This window comes from Muntiacus reevesi, chromosome X (assembly GCF_963930625.1).
Source record: "Muntiacus reevesi chromosome X, mMunRee1.1, whole genome shotgun sequence".
NCBI classification, from domain to species: domain Eukaryota; kingdom Metazoa; phylum Chordata; class Mammalia; order Artiodactyla; family Cervidae; genus Muntiacus; species Muntiacus reevesi.
The window spans coordinates 147,678,845-147,692,930 of NC_089271.1; the positions used below are offsets into that span (position 1 = coordinate 147,678,845).

The 14,086-nt window shown below is 46.8% G+C and overlaps 1 protein-coding gene across 1 annotated transcript in view; it reads left to right on the forward strand.

Moving 5' to 3' along the window:
- The window catches only part of LOC136154762 (PAX-interacting protein 1-like), an 85,757-nt gene extending 75,094 nt beyond the window's left edge, over positions 1 to 10,663 (forward strand). The window contains 11 exon segments of the mRNA XM_065916918.1: positions 421 to 474; positions 476 to 746; positions 1,919 to 1,962; positions 3,093 to 3,163; positions 4,499 to 4,601; positions 5,626 to 5,794; positions 8,224 to 8,324; positions 9,271 to 9,405; positions 10,047 to 10,122; positions 10,209 to 10,291; positions 10,577 to 10,663. Coding sequence (XP_065772990.1) covers positions 421 to 474; positions 476 to 746; positions 1,919 to 1,962; positions 3,093 to 3,163; positions 4,499 to 4,601; positions 5,626 to 5,794; positions 8,224 to 8,324; positions 9,271 to 9,405; positions 10,047 to 10,122; positions 10,209 to 10,291; positions 10,577 to 10,663 — 1,194 coding nt within the window.
- The last annotated feature ends 3,423 nt before the right edge of the window (positions 10,664 to 14,086 follow it).

Consider the following 14,086-nt stretch of genomic DNA (forward strand, 5'->3'; position numbering starts at 1 on the left):
TTCACTTTCACTTTACAATTAAGCGTCTGACACCAGAAGTGGCCACAGCTGGGCGGACATCATCTCCTGTCGGTTCTCCCTGTCAGATGAGCCCAAAACCGGGATCAGAAACAAGAACTGACCAATATTCGTAGGCTTAGTAAAGTAACTCCATTAACATGATCGGAACAGTGCCATGCTAACACAGGAAAGCATTCTCCATTTGGTATGTTTGCTTTCCGTCCCCCCTTGCTGTCTCATGTGCAGCATTGTCAGCAGTGACAGCATTCTCAGAGGTGATGTCGCCAAGTGCCCCTCAGTGCCAGAGGAGGAATGGAAACACGTGTGTCTGTAGCGCAACCAACAGGGAGAAGAAAGAGCCACACTAACTGGGTTAAACCATCATTGCATCTTGACCTTACTGGACCTTCCCCCCCCCAGATTATCTCCGTGACTGGGTTCGTTGACAGCGACAGGGGCGACCTGAAGCGAATGGTGTAACCTGGCAGGTGCCAAGTACACGGGCTACCTGTGCCGCAGCAACACCATCCTCATCTGCAGAGAGTAAACGCAGCCACCGCCACGTCCGCCCTCAGCCTGCTTGGCACCACTCTGGGTCCCTCAGTCAGCCAGGGTTCCATCTCTGCCCGCACAGGGCCTCTGAGGGAACTTCGAGGCCCTGCAGCAGACACAGTATGGCTGCTACACCGCCTTTGGCCTGCAGGACCCCTTCGCCCTGACCCCACACCTGGTGGTGAACCTTCTGGGTAAGCAGGCCAACTCCCTGTGGCCGTGGGCTGGGGCTCCAGACACTGCTCTTGGCTTCAGGGTCACGTCGGTTTTTATCTCCTCTCCTGTTTCCTCTCCACGCTGTCTCCCACTGCACTGAGCCCAGAAGTTTTGTTGGCTTGTATTTTTGTTTGCTTTTTTTAATGGACTCTCAGAAGTGGAAGGAACACTAGAAAGCCTTTTGATCTTGTCTTTCAAGCCAGCTCTCATTTAACTTGCTCTGTGAGAAACGGCACCCCCAGCCCCCCACTTTCTGCTGCACAGATCCCGAGGAAGGCCCACTGCCCTGACTGTACACCAGATGGTGCTTAACCCCATTTACCCACCTGAGCGTCACTCCAGGAAGTGGTCGCTCGAACGCTGCTTTAACATGTGCTCCCATGAAGGAGCCCGTCCAGTTCTGGTCCTAAAGGTCTCAGTCGCAAGAAATCCCTTTCTGGTTTTGAGCCACAGCCAGCCTGCTTCCCTGGGACAGACCTGGCTATGACGTCCACTCTGAAGCCGTGGTGCAGACGCCAGGCCCTTCCTCGGTGGACACGTGTCCTTGAGGGCCCAGCCGGGCCGCCGCCCCCACGTGCTGTGCTCCTCACAGTCAGTTTCTAGGACGCCAGACCACGGGGCTCCCGGAACTGTCTGGGGTTCAGCACATGCGGGTGGGCGGTGCCTGCACTGGGCCACAGGCTGCTGGTTTGCTCAGCTTTGTCTTGTACGGACACTCAGCCCCCGCCAGGCTTCCCTGTAAACTCAGGAATAGTCCTTACGGTCCCCTTGTTGGAGGCCATCACCCGAGCCACTGCGTGTCCAGGATGACCCACACCTGGAGAGGCTTCTCATTTCTGCTATTATTGATACACTTCCATTTTAATTTCTTTATTGGGATATGGTTGGTTTATAATGTTGTGCCAGTTTCAGGTGTGCAGCAAACTGAATCAGTCATACTTGTACATATGTCTACTTTTTTTTTAAAGATTCTTCTCCCACGTAGCTATTACAGAGTATGGAGTAGAGTTCCCTGTGCTATATGGCAGGTCCTTATTGTTAACCTGTTTTATAATAGTGTGTGTGTGTGTGTCCTGAAAGGGCTTTTATATTGATAAGGGCTCCTTTATGTACATAGTGTTTCTGAAAAGTAACCTGTTTCTCTCTTCAGAAGCTTGGAGAGTTCCGTTGAAAGTGTCAGTAGAGTTGTTGATGGTATGTCAGGTTAGTCACCTTACTTACTGTGTTACAAAGAAGTAGGGATATGTTTGTATCTGTAACTAATTCTTTTAGTAATTGGCCGTCATGACCAATGAGGGCTGAATCTTCTCGCCTGTCATAAGCTGTTCAGTGCACCCTGTGTCTTTATCCTCTCTGTTGGTGATATTGGGAGTTACTCAGTCACATGACACATGTTAGCCCCATGACTTCTTCAGAGAGCTACGTGAGTGCTTACAGAACTGCAGAGCAGAATACAGGGAGACCGTGTGTTTCCGTGGTGTTCAGGAGGTGGGAACTGGGGCGCCAGAGTGTCAGCCCTGACCGCAGCACTTCACTGTGGTGGTGGACTTCCAGGCCACTGGCTGGGGTCTCTGATGGGCTGCCTTCAGGATGGGCTGTTCTGCACTGGAGTGCCAGGGGTTGGTTGGTAGGCAGCTCTGGTAGGGCTGCCTTTCACTTGGGGGGGAGGGTCATCTCCACCCTCATCTCAGATGGAGAGGTGGTTGCTCCCCATAGTAGAACATAAATGTGTGTGCTTGTGTAAGAAAGACTGGGTTAGAGGCAAGGAAGGGGTGAGGGGGCAGCAGCCACAGTGCGAGACTGGCTGTGGGGGGCCTCTAGGGGCACTGGCTCCCCAACGGCCTCCACATCTCTGCACGTCAGGGCCTCCAGCTGGTTTTAGGAGCATGGGCGCTGTGCCTGGGACACAGAGTGGCCGTCAGAGGCCTGCCTTCCCCGCCAGTGTCCTGTTACCCAGCCGTCCTGCACCCTCATAGGGGAACCTCCGTCTTTCTGGAGGGGTGTAGTTGCAATCATTGTGTTTTCCAGATTCCCTTGAGACACAAAGTATTTGAAGTAAAAAGTGTTTTGAAAAGTTCAAGGTTGAAGATTAAATCTATCACAAGTGCTAGGAGAGGGGTGAAGACATCTTAAGAACTGTTGGGTCTCATGAATAGAGAGGGTGGCCAGCGCCAGGGCCTCCCTGGACAGTTGCATGTGCCCGTGGTCTCTGCCAGTTGTGCCTTGGGGAGTGTTTCTTGTGTGTGGTGAGATGGGTAGAAAGCGCTCAGAAGCTGCTGTGTTACTGGGGAGGTTGACTAAGGTAAATCATCTGTTAATTACAGGGTGCAAGACTACCTCCCAAAGCGAAGCAGAATGAAGTAACTAATATCCAGCCTTCTTCCAAAAGAGCCAGGTAGGAAGAATCACCTTTTTTTTTTTTTTTTTTTTTTTTTAATGGTTGATGATCTTTTACGTTCTGTTCTAGGAAATGGTGGCAGTTGGGGAAATCCCTAAGATTTTCACTTGGAAGGGCTTTCCAGGTGACACTAGTGGTAAGGAACCCGCCTGCTAATTCAGGAGACATGAGACATGGGTTCAGTCCCTGGGTTGGGAAGATCCCCTGGAAGAAGGCATGGCTACTCACTCCAGTATTCTTGCCTGGAGAATCCCCATGGACAGAGGAGTCGGGCGGGCTACAGTCCATGGGGTCACAAAGAGGTGGGCACGACTGAGCTACGAAACCACCAGGACTTGGAAGGATGTGCCGCTTGCATTGCAGCTGTATCATGACATCTCTCGTTTCATCACTGGAGATAAACGGGGATTAGCCAGTGTCTTTTCCTTTCTTATTAAAAAAAAAAAGTCCAATCTTCTGTTTTATCTTTTCTCTATCTTGCCAGAACCCCCATTGTATGAAACGAGCTGCTGTGGTGGGATGGGGGTGGGGGGACTGGAACCCGGCTCTAGGCATCCTCAGTGTGTGCCCGGGAGCCCACGTCCGACCCCTGACCCAGGTCAGGATGGGGGATGGAGCCCCCTCTGTGGGGCTGGGGTGGGGGTGTTGTCAGACTTGTTCTGGTCTCACCTGGTGGAGGTAAGCTGGTGGTTTAACTAGAACCGAGAGACCCTCTGAGCTGCATTGAGTGAGGGTCTTTGTCTCTTCCCTGCTCCTCAGTCCCCTCCTTCCAGTCCCCACAGCCACCCAATCTGGGGATTGCTGGATTCTTTAGCAAAAGCCTAATTGTGTGATTATATACATCATTAAAACACTACAGATTTTTTTTTATTTCATAGACTGTCTCAAATATAAGCTAAAAGTAGGGCTTGAACAAATTTAAGCAAAGAAGTTTAATATAGAGTGTGTGCTTGAGTCGACCAGCTTTGCTCCGCATCAGAGCTTCTGGGGTGAGATGGGTCCTGTGGGATACGGTGGGGGACTGGGGACCACAGAGGGCCCTGGAAGCCCTCCCTTCCACCCTCACAGACCCCCAGGGACAGTGCAGGCTGGGGGGTGGTGCCTGATCAGCCCTTCCCCTAGGGGTGCCAGGTGAGAGTCCTTTGGGGTGACTTTGTGTAAATGATGGGAAAGAAAGAGCAGGTGAATCACTGCACTTTCCCTTTAAGAACAGAAAACCACACACAGGTAAAGCTCTCAGAGCTTCTTAACACTGTTAAAATGAAAATGTCTTGTTTGGTAAAGAACATATTAGGGAAGTAATAGCCGTTCTTTTCTATGTGTGTTTGATAGAATCGAAGATACTCCACCTCCCTCCAAGAAGTTACCACTGGAACTGACCCCTTTTGTGCTTTTCACTGGATTTGAGTCTGTTCAAGTTCAAGAGTACATAAAGGTGAAATTTCCTTCTATTTCGTATAAGGATTTTTAGGAATGTTCCTTTCTGTTTATATTTGCTTTAGGCTAGCAGTTTTATTAGGTTAACATGTAATTAGGAATATCATGTTGTAACATTGTTCGTCGTGTTTATTTATAAACTGCGTGATCATTACATCATTGCTTTCCCGCCTCATTATTGCTGTTACTTCCTCCTCAGATGCTTTCTTTCTTGTTAGGACGACTCAGGTGAGGAGACCAAGAGCAGTCTTGTAATCACACATTAGCAAAGCCGCGCAAATACCATTTTCATAAGGGCATTAGCTTACGAGAGTAGCTGTGCCCCTTCAGGTTTCCTAAATGAACCCACCATCTTCTCAAGACTTGTTCTCTCTGGTGGGGCGGGCCCAGGGGTCACAGGTGTTTTTGTATTTATTTACATAAATGCACTTCTGGAAGTAACACCAGGAGGGATTGTGGGCTTGTGTCTGGGGAGGGAATGGTTAAAATATAGTTGACCTGTATCACAGGGATTCAAACATTTCCCTTTATTTTTTTTAAAGGAAAAGAAATAATTACAAATGCTACCACAAAATTATTTTTTACTTTTAAAATTGGGTATGAAGAGATCATCTTTTACACGTCTGTCTTAAGTCGATTTTTATGTCATCATTTCTTAGAGACTGTGTCTTAACGTGCCTTATCAATACTCACTTCGGCGTAGACAGCCTGGGAGGTTCACTCCTTATGTAGCGAGCTGCCTTGTTCTCAGAGCTTTCTACTTCTTCGCAGGGGTGTCCTCCTGGTGTCCAGTGGAGGTCCTGCTTTAATCTTGACTTGTGTGGCACGGATTAGGGAAATGTACATTGTCACTTCCAGTTTCCACTTTGCTCGCACGGTGGCGTAGGTCTGGCTTCACCGCTTTCACCATTTTGTGCTGCCGAGAGTCCCATTCACGGTCTGGACATGTCCCGGGTTGAGGGTGGGCGGGCGGCTCTGCAGACCAGATGGTCTCACCTCTGCTCTGCGTTCCCGGCCCTCAGAAGCTCCACATCCTGGGTGGGGAGGTCGCCGAGTCTGCACAGAAGTGCACCCACCTCATCGCCAGCAAGGTGAAGCGGACCGTCAAGCTCCTGATGGCCGTTTCCGTGGTGAAGCACATCGTCACCCCAGAGTGGCTGGAGGAGTGCTTCAAGTGCCGCAAGTTCATCGGTAAGTGGCCGAGCCGCACCCTGTGCACTGGATGCCCAGTTAGGAGGGTTTTTGCCTTCAAATTTGTCCCCATTTTCATCCCAGCACACATCAAGTTCATTTTTTAACTCTGTGAATTTAAATGGATAAATAACAAATTTTTTCATGTCCCAGTGAGTAATTTGATATCTGTGCATTTTACTGTGAAATAGGAAGGTTGTGGTAATTGGGGAAGTACTGGGGAAGAGCTCTGTAGCCCTGCCTTGTTTCCCTGATATGCTGGCTGTCCAACGGGGTTCCAGGTGTGGGACAGTGGACGCAGCAGGGCCAGGGAGCGCAGGAGTGTCCTGGGAACACGGGGCAGGTGGCCTCGGGGACAGTTTGGGGCACCCACCTCCAGGACAGGCAGGGGCATCCGTGGTGGGACCTTCACTCCGCTGCTGTGTGCCCCTGCCCCACCCCGAATGCCTCCTGCCAGAGGCTGCACAGGTGGTCCTTGGGTGGTGTCCACAGTGGTCCCTTCTCCTCTCCGCCTGCTCTTGAGTCATCTGTGGGAAGCACTTTGAAGTCTGTAGTTGCCGCTGCTCCTCGGCCGACTCTCCTTTATCCCCTGTTTCCTCACATGTCTCCTTTCTGTCTCATCCGTGGGGTTGTCACTGTTCCCACGTCACCCCGCTGTAACCAGTGACCTCTGGTCGTGCTGGCTTCAGTGTCCTCTCTGCCCTTCCCATCAGTCGTGACCACCTGGTAGCTTTTGGCAAAACAAGAACATCCTAGACTCGTCTTAGGCTTTTCTGCCCTAGTGCTGGCACCAGCGTGTCCCAGGGACCCCCCACCCCGCCCCCAGTTCCAGTCTCAGGGCAGACCCAGGGAGCTGATGGCACTCCGGCCCATGGGGTCTGGCTATGCCAAGCCGACTCACACGGTGCTCCTCGTGTCTATCTGTCCAGTTCCAGTCCCACACCACAGGGCTCAGGCTCGTCTCTCCCTTCCCGTGTCTGTACTCCAGCAGTGAGAAGCCTGCTCCCAATGTCCTAAATACATTAGCTTCCTGGACGAGTCCCATATAGTCAGCCCCCATCGGCCACCCCTGCCTTCCCACCCCTGCAGCACACCGCCCCTGCCTGGGCTCTGACAGCTTTAAGACTGGACGCTTCTATCATGGGGGAGGGGTATTTTGACGTTTTGTATTTATATCTATATAGTTTGAGACACCAGTTGTATAGGTTATTTCTTTCTGGAATACACATGCCCTTTGCACTGCTGTGGAAAGTTTGACTCTTGCCACAACTCCGACCAAGTTAATATAATTCTGCTGCTCCTCTTAGAAACCCAAGGTTGTTGTAGCTACTGTGTTGCTTTCAGTGTCATCTCTCACCTTAAACAGGGACCGCTTCCTGTCCTCCCTCACAGCTCTTCAGCAGGCACAGCAACCTTCATCATGCTATAGAAACTAGCATTTCAGATACATCACTTCATTCAAGTATGTAACTTCATGCATGACAGTACTTCTTTGTTCATTTTTTAACTTCATTTTTTAGACATTCTTCTCTTCTTTCACCTAGTGTAGTGCCTTCTTTTTCTGCTGGTGGCTGATGGACTTGCATTTCTAGCAGTTGTTAAATCTCAGTGTCTCCTGAGTGACCTGATGGAGTCAGCAACTATGCTCTCTGAGCTGAGAATGGTTTTCTCGTTTTTAAGGCGTTGTTAAAAAAGAGAAGGGCAAGTGACATACCCAGCATGTGGCCTGTCAGCCCTACAGCCTGTCGTCTGACTCAGCCTGACCCTGGACTGTTAGTTTGGTTATGATGATGGAATGCTTTTCTGAATGAGATGTATTCATAAGAGGATGAAAACATTTTGTGATCTTTACTTTTTGAAAAATTGGGTATTATTTAAAAATTCTTAGATCCTCAAAATCTGGTAAAACCATCCTTTACAAATTGCTGTACATGTTCATGTATAAAAGGAACTTGTTTTTGGTACATCTGTAAAATATGGCTAATTGACTCTCAGCTGGAGTCCAGTGGCTCTGAAGTCACTGGTCCTTGTGAGCACAAGCTGGCCACGAACCTGGTTCCCAGCCTGTCCCTCCACATGGGCACTCTTCACCTGGGTCCGGGTTGGGGTGCTCTGGCCCCCCAACAGTGTGAAGTTACAACTGAGGGGGAGGTGGGGAGCCGCCCAGGAATGACAGGAGGGTCCATGGACGGCTGTCAGAACATTTGTTCCTAAAAGTTAAGAAACACTGATCCAGGAGGAAGAGTGTCTTTGGCCTGGCTGGCTGTTTTCGGGAGGAAGGTAAATGAAACATAATCGGGGAGACTTACTCATTCGCAGGTTTCACAGGTGGATGCCAGCACCTGGCTCACTGGGGCACCCGGAGCCAGTCACACGTGGTGCACCCCAGTGCCAGGCACTTTCTGAGGCTGTGCTGTCTTCCTTTTCAGACGAGCAGAACTACCTTCTCCGAGATGCGGAGGCCGAAGTGCTTTTCTCCTTCAGTTTGGAGGAGTCCTTGAGGAGGGCCCACGTTTCTCCGCTTTTCAAGGTACGCCTGGACTGGAGCTCAGATCAGCTGCTGCAGCTGGGCAACCATGACGGAGTGGGCAGCTTGCACCCAGAGAGCTGGGCTCTCCCCACTCCCCCTGTGCAGTCAGGCCTCCTCTAGGATGTGTTCTGTGTCTAAGCGAATCGATATGGAGAGAGATGCACTACAAGTAACCCGGGTTCAAAGAGTATGCTATGAATAGTGTGTAAGAGATTTACATTTTTATTTTTGCTTTTACCAACTTATGTTAATACTATTCTCATAAAATGTATATTCAGCTGGAAAATGGAGACCAATCTTGAGAAAATATTAACTGAATATGTGTCTAATAATTCTAAACTACAGTGTTTAAATGTTTCTAAGTTAGAACAGTTTGGAAAAAAAATTTTTTTGTATCAAACAGGGGCTTAGTAGATTAATAGAGGCAGGTTTTTTGTTTGTTTGTTTGTTTTGCTCTTAAGGAGCCAACTTAGGAATCCAAAGAGATTTTCAGTACTGAGTTAAGAGTACATTACCTAAAATAGTCTGTGTTTTTCTAAACTTTTGAAGAGTTTAAAACAAAATGGTACTTTTGTTACATTTAAGAGTAAGGGTGTTAGAAAATTTTAACCATGAAAATCATTTTGTACTCCATTTGAGCTGTAGAAATTGTGAAAAATGTTCTTGTTCTTATTCTTGCTCTTATCACAGAATACTTCATGTCTTACAGGAATTAAAGTTCTAGTCACTTTTTAATAATTATACTTCACACCTAGCATATGAGAGTGCTTATTTCTGAAATTCCATGTCTGGGTTCTGCCAGGCCTACTTCAGGTTGGGAACTAAGGGTGTCTAGTACCGTGTAGCTCCATGAAATTAGTCATTTTATCAAAATTATTGGGTAGAATGAGAAATTACGCACACTGAAGATTCAGTTTGAAACCAGTACACGTATTTTCACTTTTAGGCGAAATACTTTTTCATCACTCCTGGGATCTGCCCAAGTCTGTCAACCATGAAAGGGATTGTGGAATGTGCAGGAGGTGAAGTGTTGTCTAAACAGCTGTCTATCAGGAAACTCATGGAATATAAGCAGAATAAGGTGCATAGAAGTGAAACACTGTTGAATGTATCAATGTCATGTATGAGGCTCAGTAACCAAGAAGCTGATTTTTTTTTAATTTTTTCAATTATTTTTATTAGTTGGAGGCTAATTACTTCGCAACATTGCAGTGTGTTTTGTCATACATTGACATGAATCAGCCATGGAGTTACATGTATTCCCCATCCCGATCCCCCCTCCCACCTCCCCCCCCAACCGATTCCCCTGGGTCCTCCCAGTGCACCTGGCCCAAGCACCTGTCTCATGCATCCCACCTGGGCCCGTGAAGCAACCTAGATGCCCATCAGCAGACGAATGGATAAGGAAGCTGTGGTACATATACACCATGGAATATTACTCAGCCATTAAAAAGAATTCATTTGAATCAGTTCTAATGAGATGGATGAAACTGGAGCCCCTTATACAGAGTGAAGTAAGTCAGAAAGATAAAGATCATTACAGCATACTAACACATATATATGGAATTTAGAAAGATGGTAATGATAACCCTATATGCAAAACAGAAAAAGAGACACAGATGTACAGAACAGACTTTTGGACTCTGTGGGAGAAGGCGAGGGTGGGATGTTTCGAGAGAACAGCATGTATATTATCTATGAAGCTGATTTTCTTTTACTTAGAGTTTGTCAGAAATAATTTTAATATCCTGTGAAAATGACCTTCACTTGTGTCAAGAATATTTTGTCAGAGGAATAGGTATGTTCATTTCTCTGCTGTGTGTTTGCGTGCATGGGTGCGGGCAGGTGCGTCTGTTTGACAGGTTTTATTTTTGTTCCTTGCAGATGTTCACGATGCAGAGTTTGCTCTCACTGGAGTGCTTACTCAGACACTGGACTACGAGTCATATCCTTTGGGAAGGTGGTGGGTGGGCCCCTCTCATCTTTAGTGTCAGAGCTGCGTGCGCTCCGTGAGCCCACAGGTTAGGGCACTACTACCAGGGTTAGTGATAGAACCACTGAAGGCCCGTTGAATTTCGTAGGCTGTTCTTCTAGAGTAGGTGCTCTTACATCTTTCCAGGCTGTTTCCCACCCTCCATGTTTAGATCTGAATGCCTGTTCTGCACTGCCTTTCTTTGTGGGAGGAAGACTTGGTGTAAAGATTACCTGAGCCATCTGTGGGTGACCTCTTGGGCCTCTCCTTGCGTCTGCAGCCTGAGAGCAGCCGTGTCGTCCTGCCGCAGGCGGTGGCCTGGGCTGCAGGGCCTGGCATGTGCCCTGCAGGGGAAGGGAGGGGCTGATTTTCTGTGGCAGGGCTTCGGGCACCTGGGGCTCTTTATCTCAACTCGGGGACCTTGTTGGGTGTTGACAGTGGTCCACACTGCTGTGGGAACTTGTTTTCCTCAACACGCCTACATATAAATTTAACTGACGCACCTGGGCTGGTGCCAGGAGCAGTGCAGGCCTGCCCTCGGCCCTGCTCCCTCAGACGCCCTTGTTTTTCAGGTGCTTTGTTTGGGACAAGCGTTTTTACGCAGGAAGACAAATATATTAAATATGTTGCATCTTATTAAGATGTGTAATTTTATTCTGAGGAAACATAAATCATGTTTTGTATTATATGAGTTTTAAGAGCCCATGTTAGGTTTTATGATTCATTTGCCGGGTTTTTAAATGTTTTCACAACACTGTTACTGGAACTTTAGCTGCAAATAAAATGATGCAAATAAAGACCTTGCTATCTCTAAATTACGGATGTTAAAGATTTGAAACGTTTTGCACTTTTATTTCTTATACTCTTTTCTTTTATATTGAAATTGTCCCCACATTTTATTTTTTTATTTTTTTATTAGTTGGAGGTTAATTACTTCACAACATTTCAGTGGGTTTTGTCATACATTGATATGAATCAGCCATAGAGTTACACGTATTCCCCATCCTGATCCCCCCTCCCACTGTCCCCACATTTTAAATATATGTACTTTTGAACTTTACTTAGAATTGAGTGATTTATTATGACACATTTTTTTGGTATAGTTTATAGGATTTGCATTAAGCTGGATCACATTTTAAGTAATTTCAAGGCAAAATATTTTCTAGTAGAATTTTCTCCTGTGGAAGTAATTTCTGGAAGGTAGCCATTTTCTATCAAGGTGAGACATAGACTCCTGAGCAGAGCTATGTTCAGAACATTAGCAGTTATTACCACAGGCACAGACTGGCCAGAGTCATTAATACCACAGAAACCCACATCTCTCCTGCTTCTGTTCCAGATATGGTTCTAATATACTTCCTGTCGGGTTGTAGGTACAAAAACTAAGTGGAGACCATCGTCTTACCAGTCACTACTGACATACAAGTGTGTTTAATATACTACAGGTATTAGTGTACTCAAGACCAGTGCTGTCACAGAAGTTCAACCCTGCCCCGATGTCACTGCCCATCAGTGTGCTCCTCAGACACTGAAGTTGCCTCCACGGCAATTGCTGAGGTGTCTTCCTAAGTTCAATTCAGTTCAGTCACTCAGTCATGTCCGACTCTTTGCGACCCCATGAATCGCAGCACGCCAGGCCTCCCTGTCCATCACCAACTCCCAGAGTTCACTCCAACTCATGCCCATCGAGTCGGTGATGCCATCCAGCCATCTCATCCTCTGTCATGCCCTTCTCCATCCCGCCCCCAATCCCTCCCAGCATCAGGGTCTTTTCCAATGAGTCAACACTTCACATGAGGTGGCCAAAGTACTGGAGTTTCAGCTTCAGCATCAGTCTTTCCAATGAACACCCAGGACTGATCTCCTTTAGGATGGACTGGTTGGATCTCCTTGCAGTCTAAGGGACTCTCAAGAGTCTTCTCCAACACCATAGTTCAAAAGCATCAATTTTTCGGTGCTCAGTTTTCTTCACAGTCCAACTCTCACATCCATACATGACCACTGGAAAAACCATAGCCTTGACCAGACGAACCTTTGTTGGCAAAGTAATGTCTCTGTTTTTTAATATGCTATCAAGGTTGGTCATAACTTTCCTTCCAAGGAGTAAGCATCTTTTATGGCTGCAGTCACCATCTGCAGTGATTTTGGAGCCCAAAAAAACTAAGTCTGACACTGTTTCTACTGTCTCCCCATCTATTTCCCATGAAGTGATGGAACCACATGCCATGATCTTAGTTTTCTGAATGTTAAGCTTTAAGCCAACTTTTCCACTCTCCTCTTTCACTTTCATCAAGAGGCTTTTTAGTTCCTCTTCACTCTCTGCCATAAGGGTGGTGTCATCTGCATGTCTGAGGTTATTGATATTTCTCCTGGCAATCTTGATTCCAGCTTGTGCTTCTTCCAGCCCAGCATTTCTCATGTTGTACTCTGCTTATAAGTTAAATAAGTAGGGTGACAATATACAGCCTTGACGTACTCCTTTTCCTATTTGGAACCAGTCTTTGTTTCCACATCCAGTTCTAACTGTTGCTTCCTGAGGGAGCTGTAATTGGCTCCAGTATGTTCTCCAGTTGTGCAATCTGTACAGTTTAATTCCCGAACGCAGTTTAGGTGGAGCACCTGCATTAAACACGTTAGGACTTCCACGTCACAGGAGTTGTCAGCATTGCCGTAAGGCTCAGGCGTCGCTTAGTTACGTGGGATGTCCTCCCGGCTCTGACCTGGAGCCACGTGGAGTTAGTCCTGCAAATCACCACTCAGTGTCACAGTTGTGAAGTGAGGCTCCACACCTGCGACCTCACCTGTGCCCTAGGCCCTGAACTGTGGTAACTTTCCCGTGACCCGTCTCTTACCATGTGGGCACCCTTAAGTCTCTCAGCACACGTGGATGACATGCTGATGTTCTCCTGGAAACATCAATCTATCAAGCTCTTTAAAACACACCCAGTTGGCACTTACATCTTTAACAGACTATCTCACAATGTGTGTCCTTTTCAGTTCCTACTTTTGTACCTAAGCAAACAAACCTACCTATAGAACTGACTGTCTTCTCACGAACCACAAGTGGAATGAATGTTAATGTGAAAGAATTTAGAATCCATAAGGTCCTGAAAGTACAGAGGAGTTTCATGAGTTGACACAAAATGTTGATTGCACAGTATTCAGAGTATGGGCCTGCTGCTTATGCCCTTGAAGAAAAGTGAACATGATAATGGCATAAAAGCCTCTGGGTAGAGTCTATGCATCTGTTCAGTCTTCAGTGAAGAAAGGGGTTTGTTTAAGCACCATGCAAGTCTGACTGACTTGATTAACCTTTCAGTGAGTGTTTTTTTCAAAAGCTGCCAAGAAATACTCCTTCAAAACTCCAAGAGTTGTCTACAGCCAACTGGCCTGCACAGCTGCTAAACACTGACTTGGAGGCTCAGATGAAATTACATATGAAGATTTAAGAAAAAGATAAAGTAAATCAACTTGTTAGGTTGATTAGGTTATAAAATTAATTCTCATAAGAAAGGAAGTCTTTCAGTCCAGTTGTTTGGTCTGACTCAAGATTTAGTAGAAGTATAATGTTGACCACATATGTAATTTTAAAGTTTCTAGTAGCCACAATAAAAAAGCTCTTAGATTTTAGTTTCTACAGTTTAATATATCTGAAGTGTTATTTCATTTATAAGCAATATATTTTAAATTTTTAAAAACACTGTAGATTTCACACCACTTACAGTTCAAAAAGTAGATTTACATACCCAAGTTATTTCAAGTTAGGGTGTTTTTTTTTAAAGTTAACCTT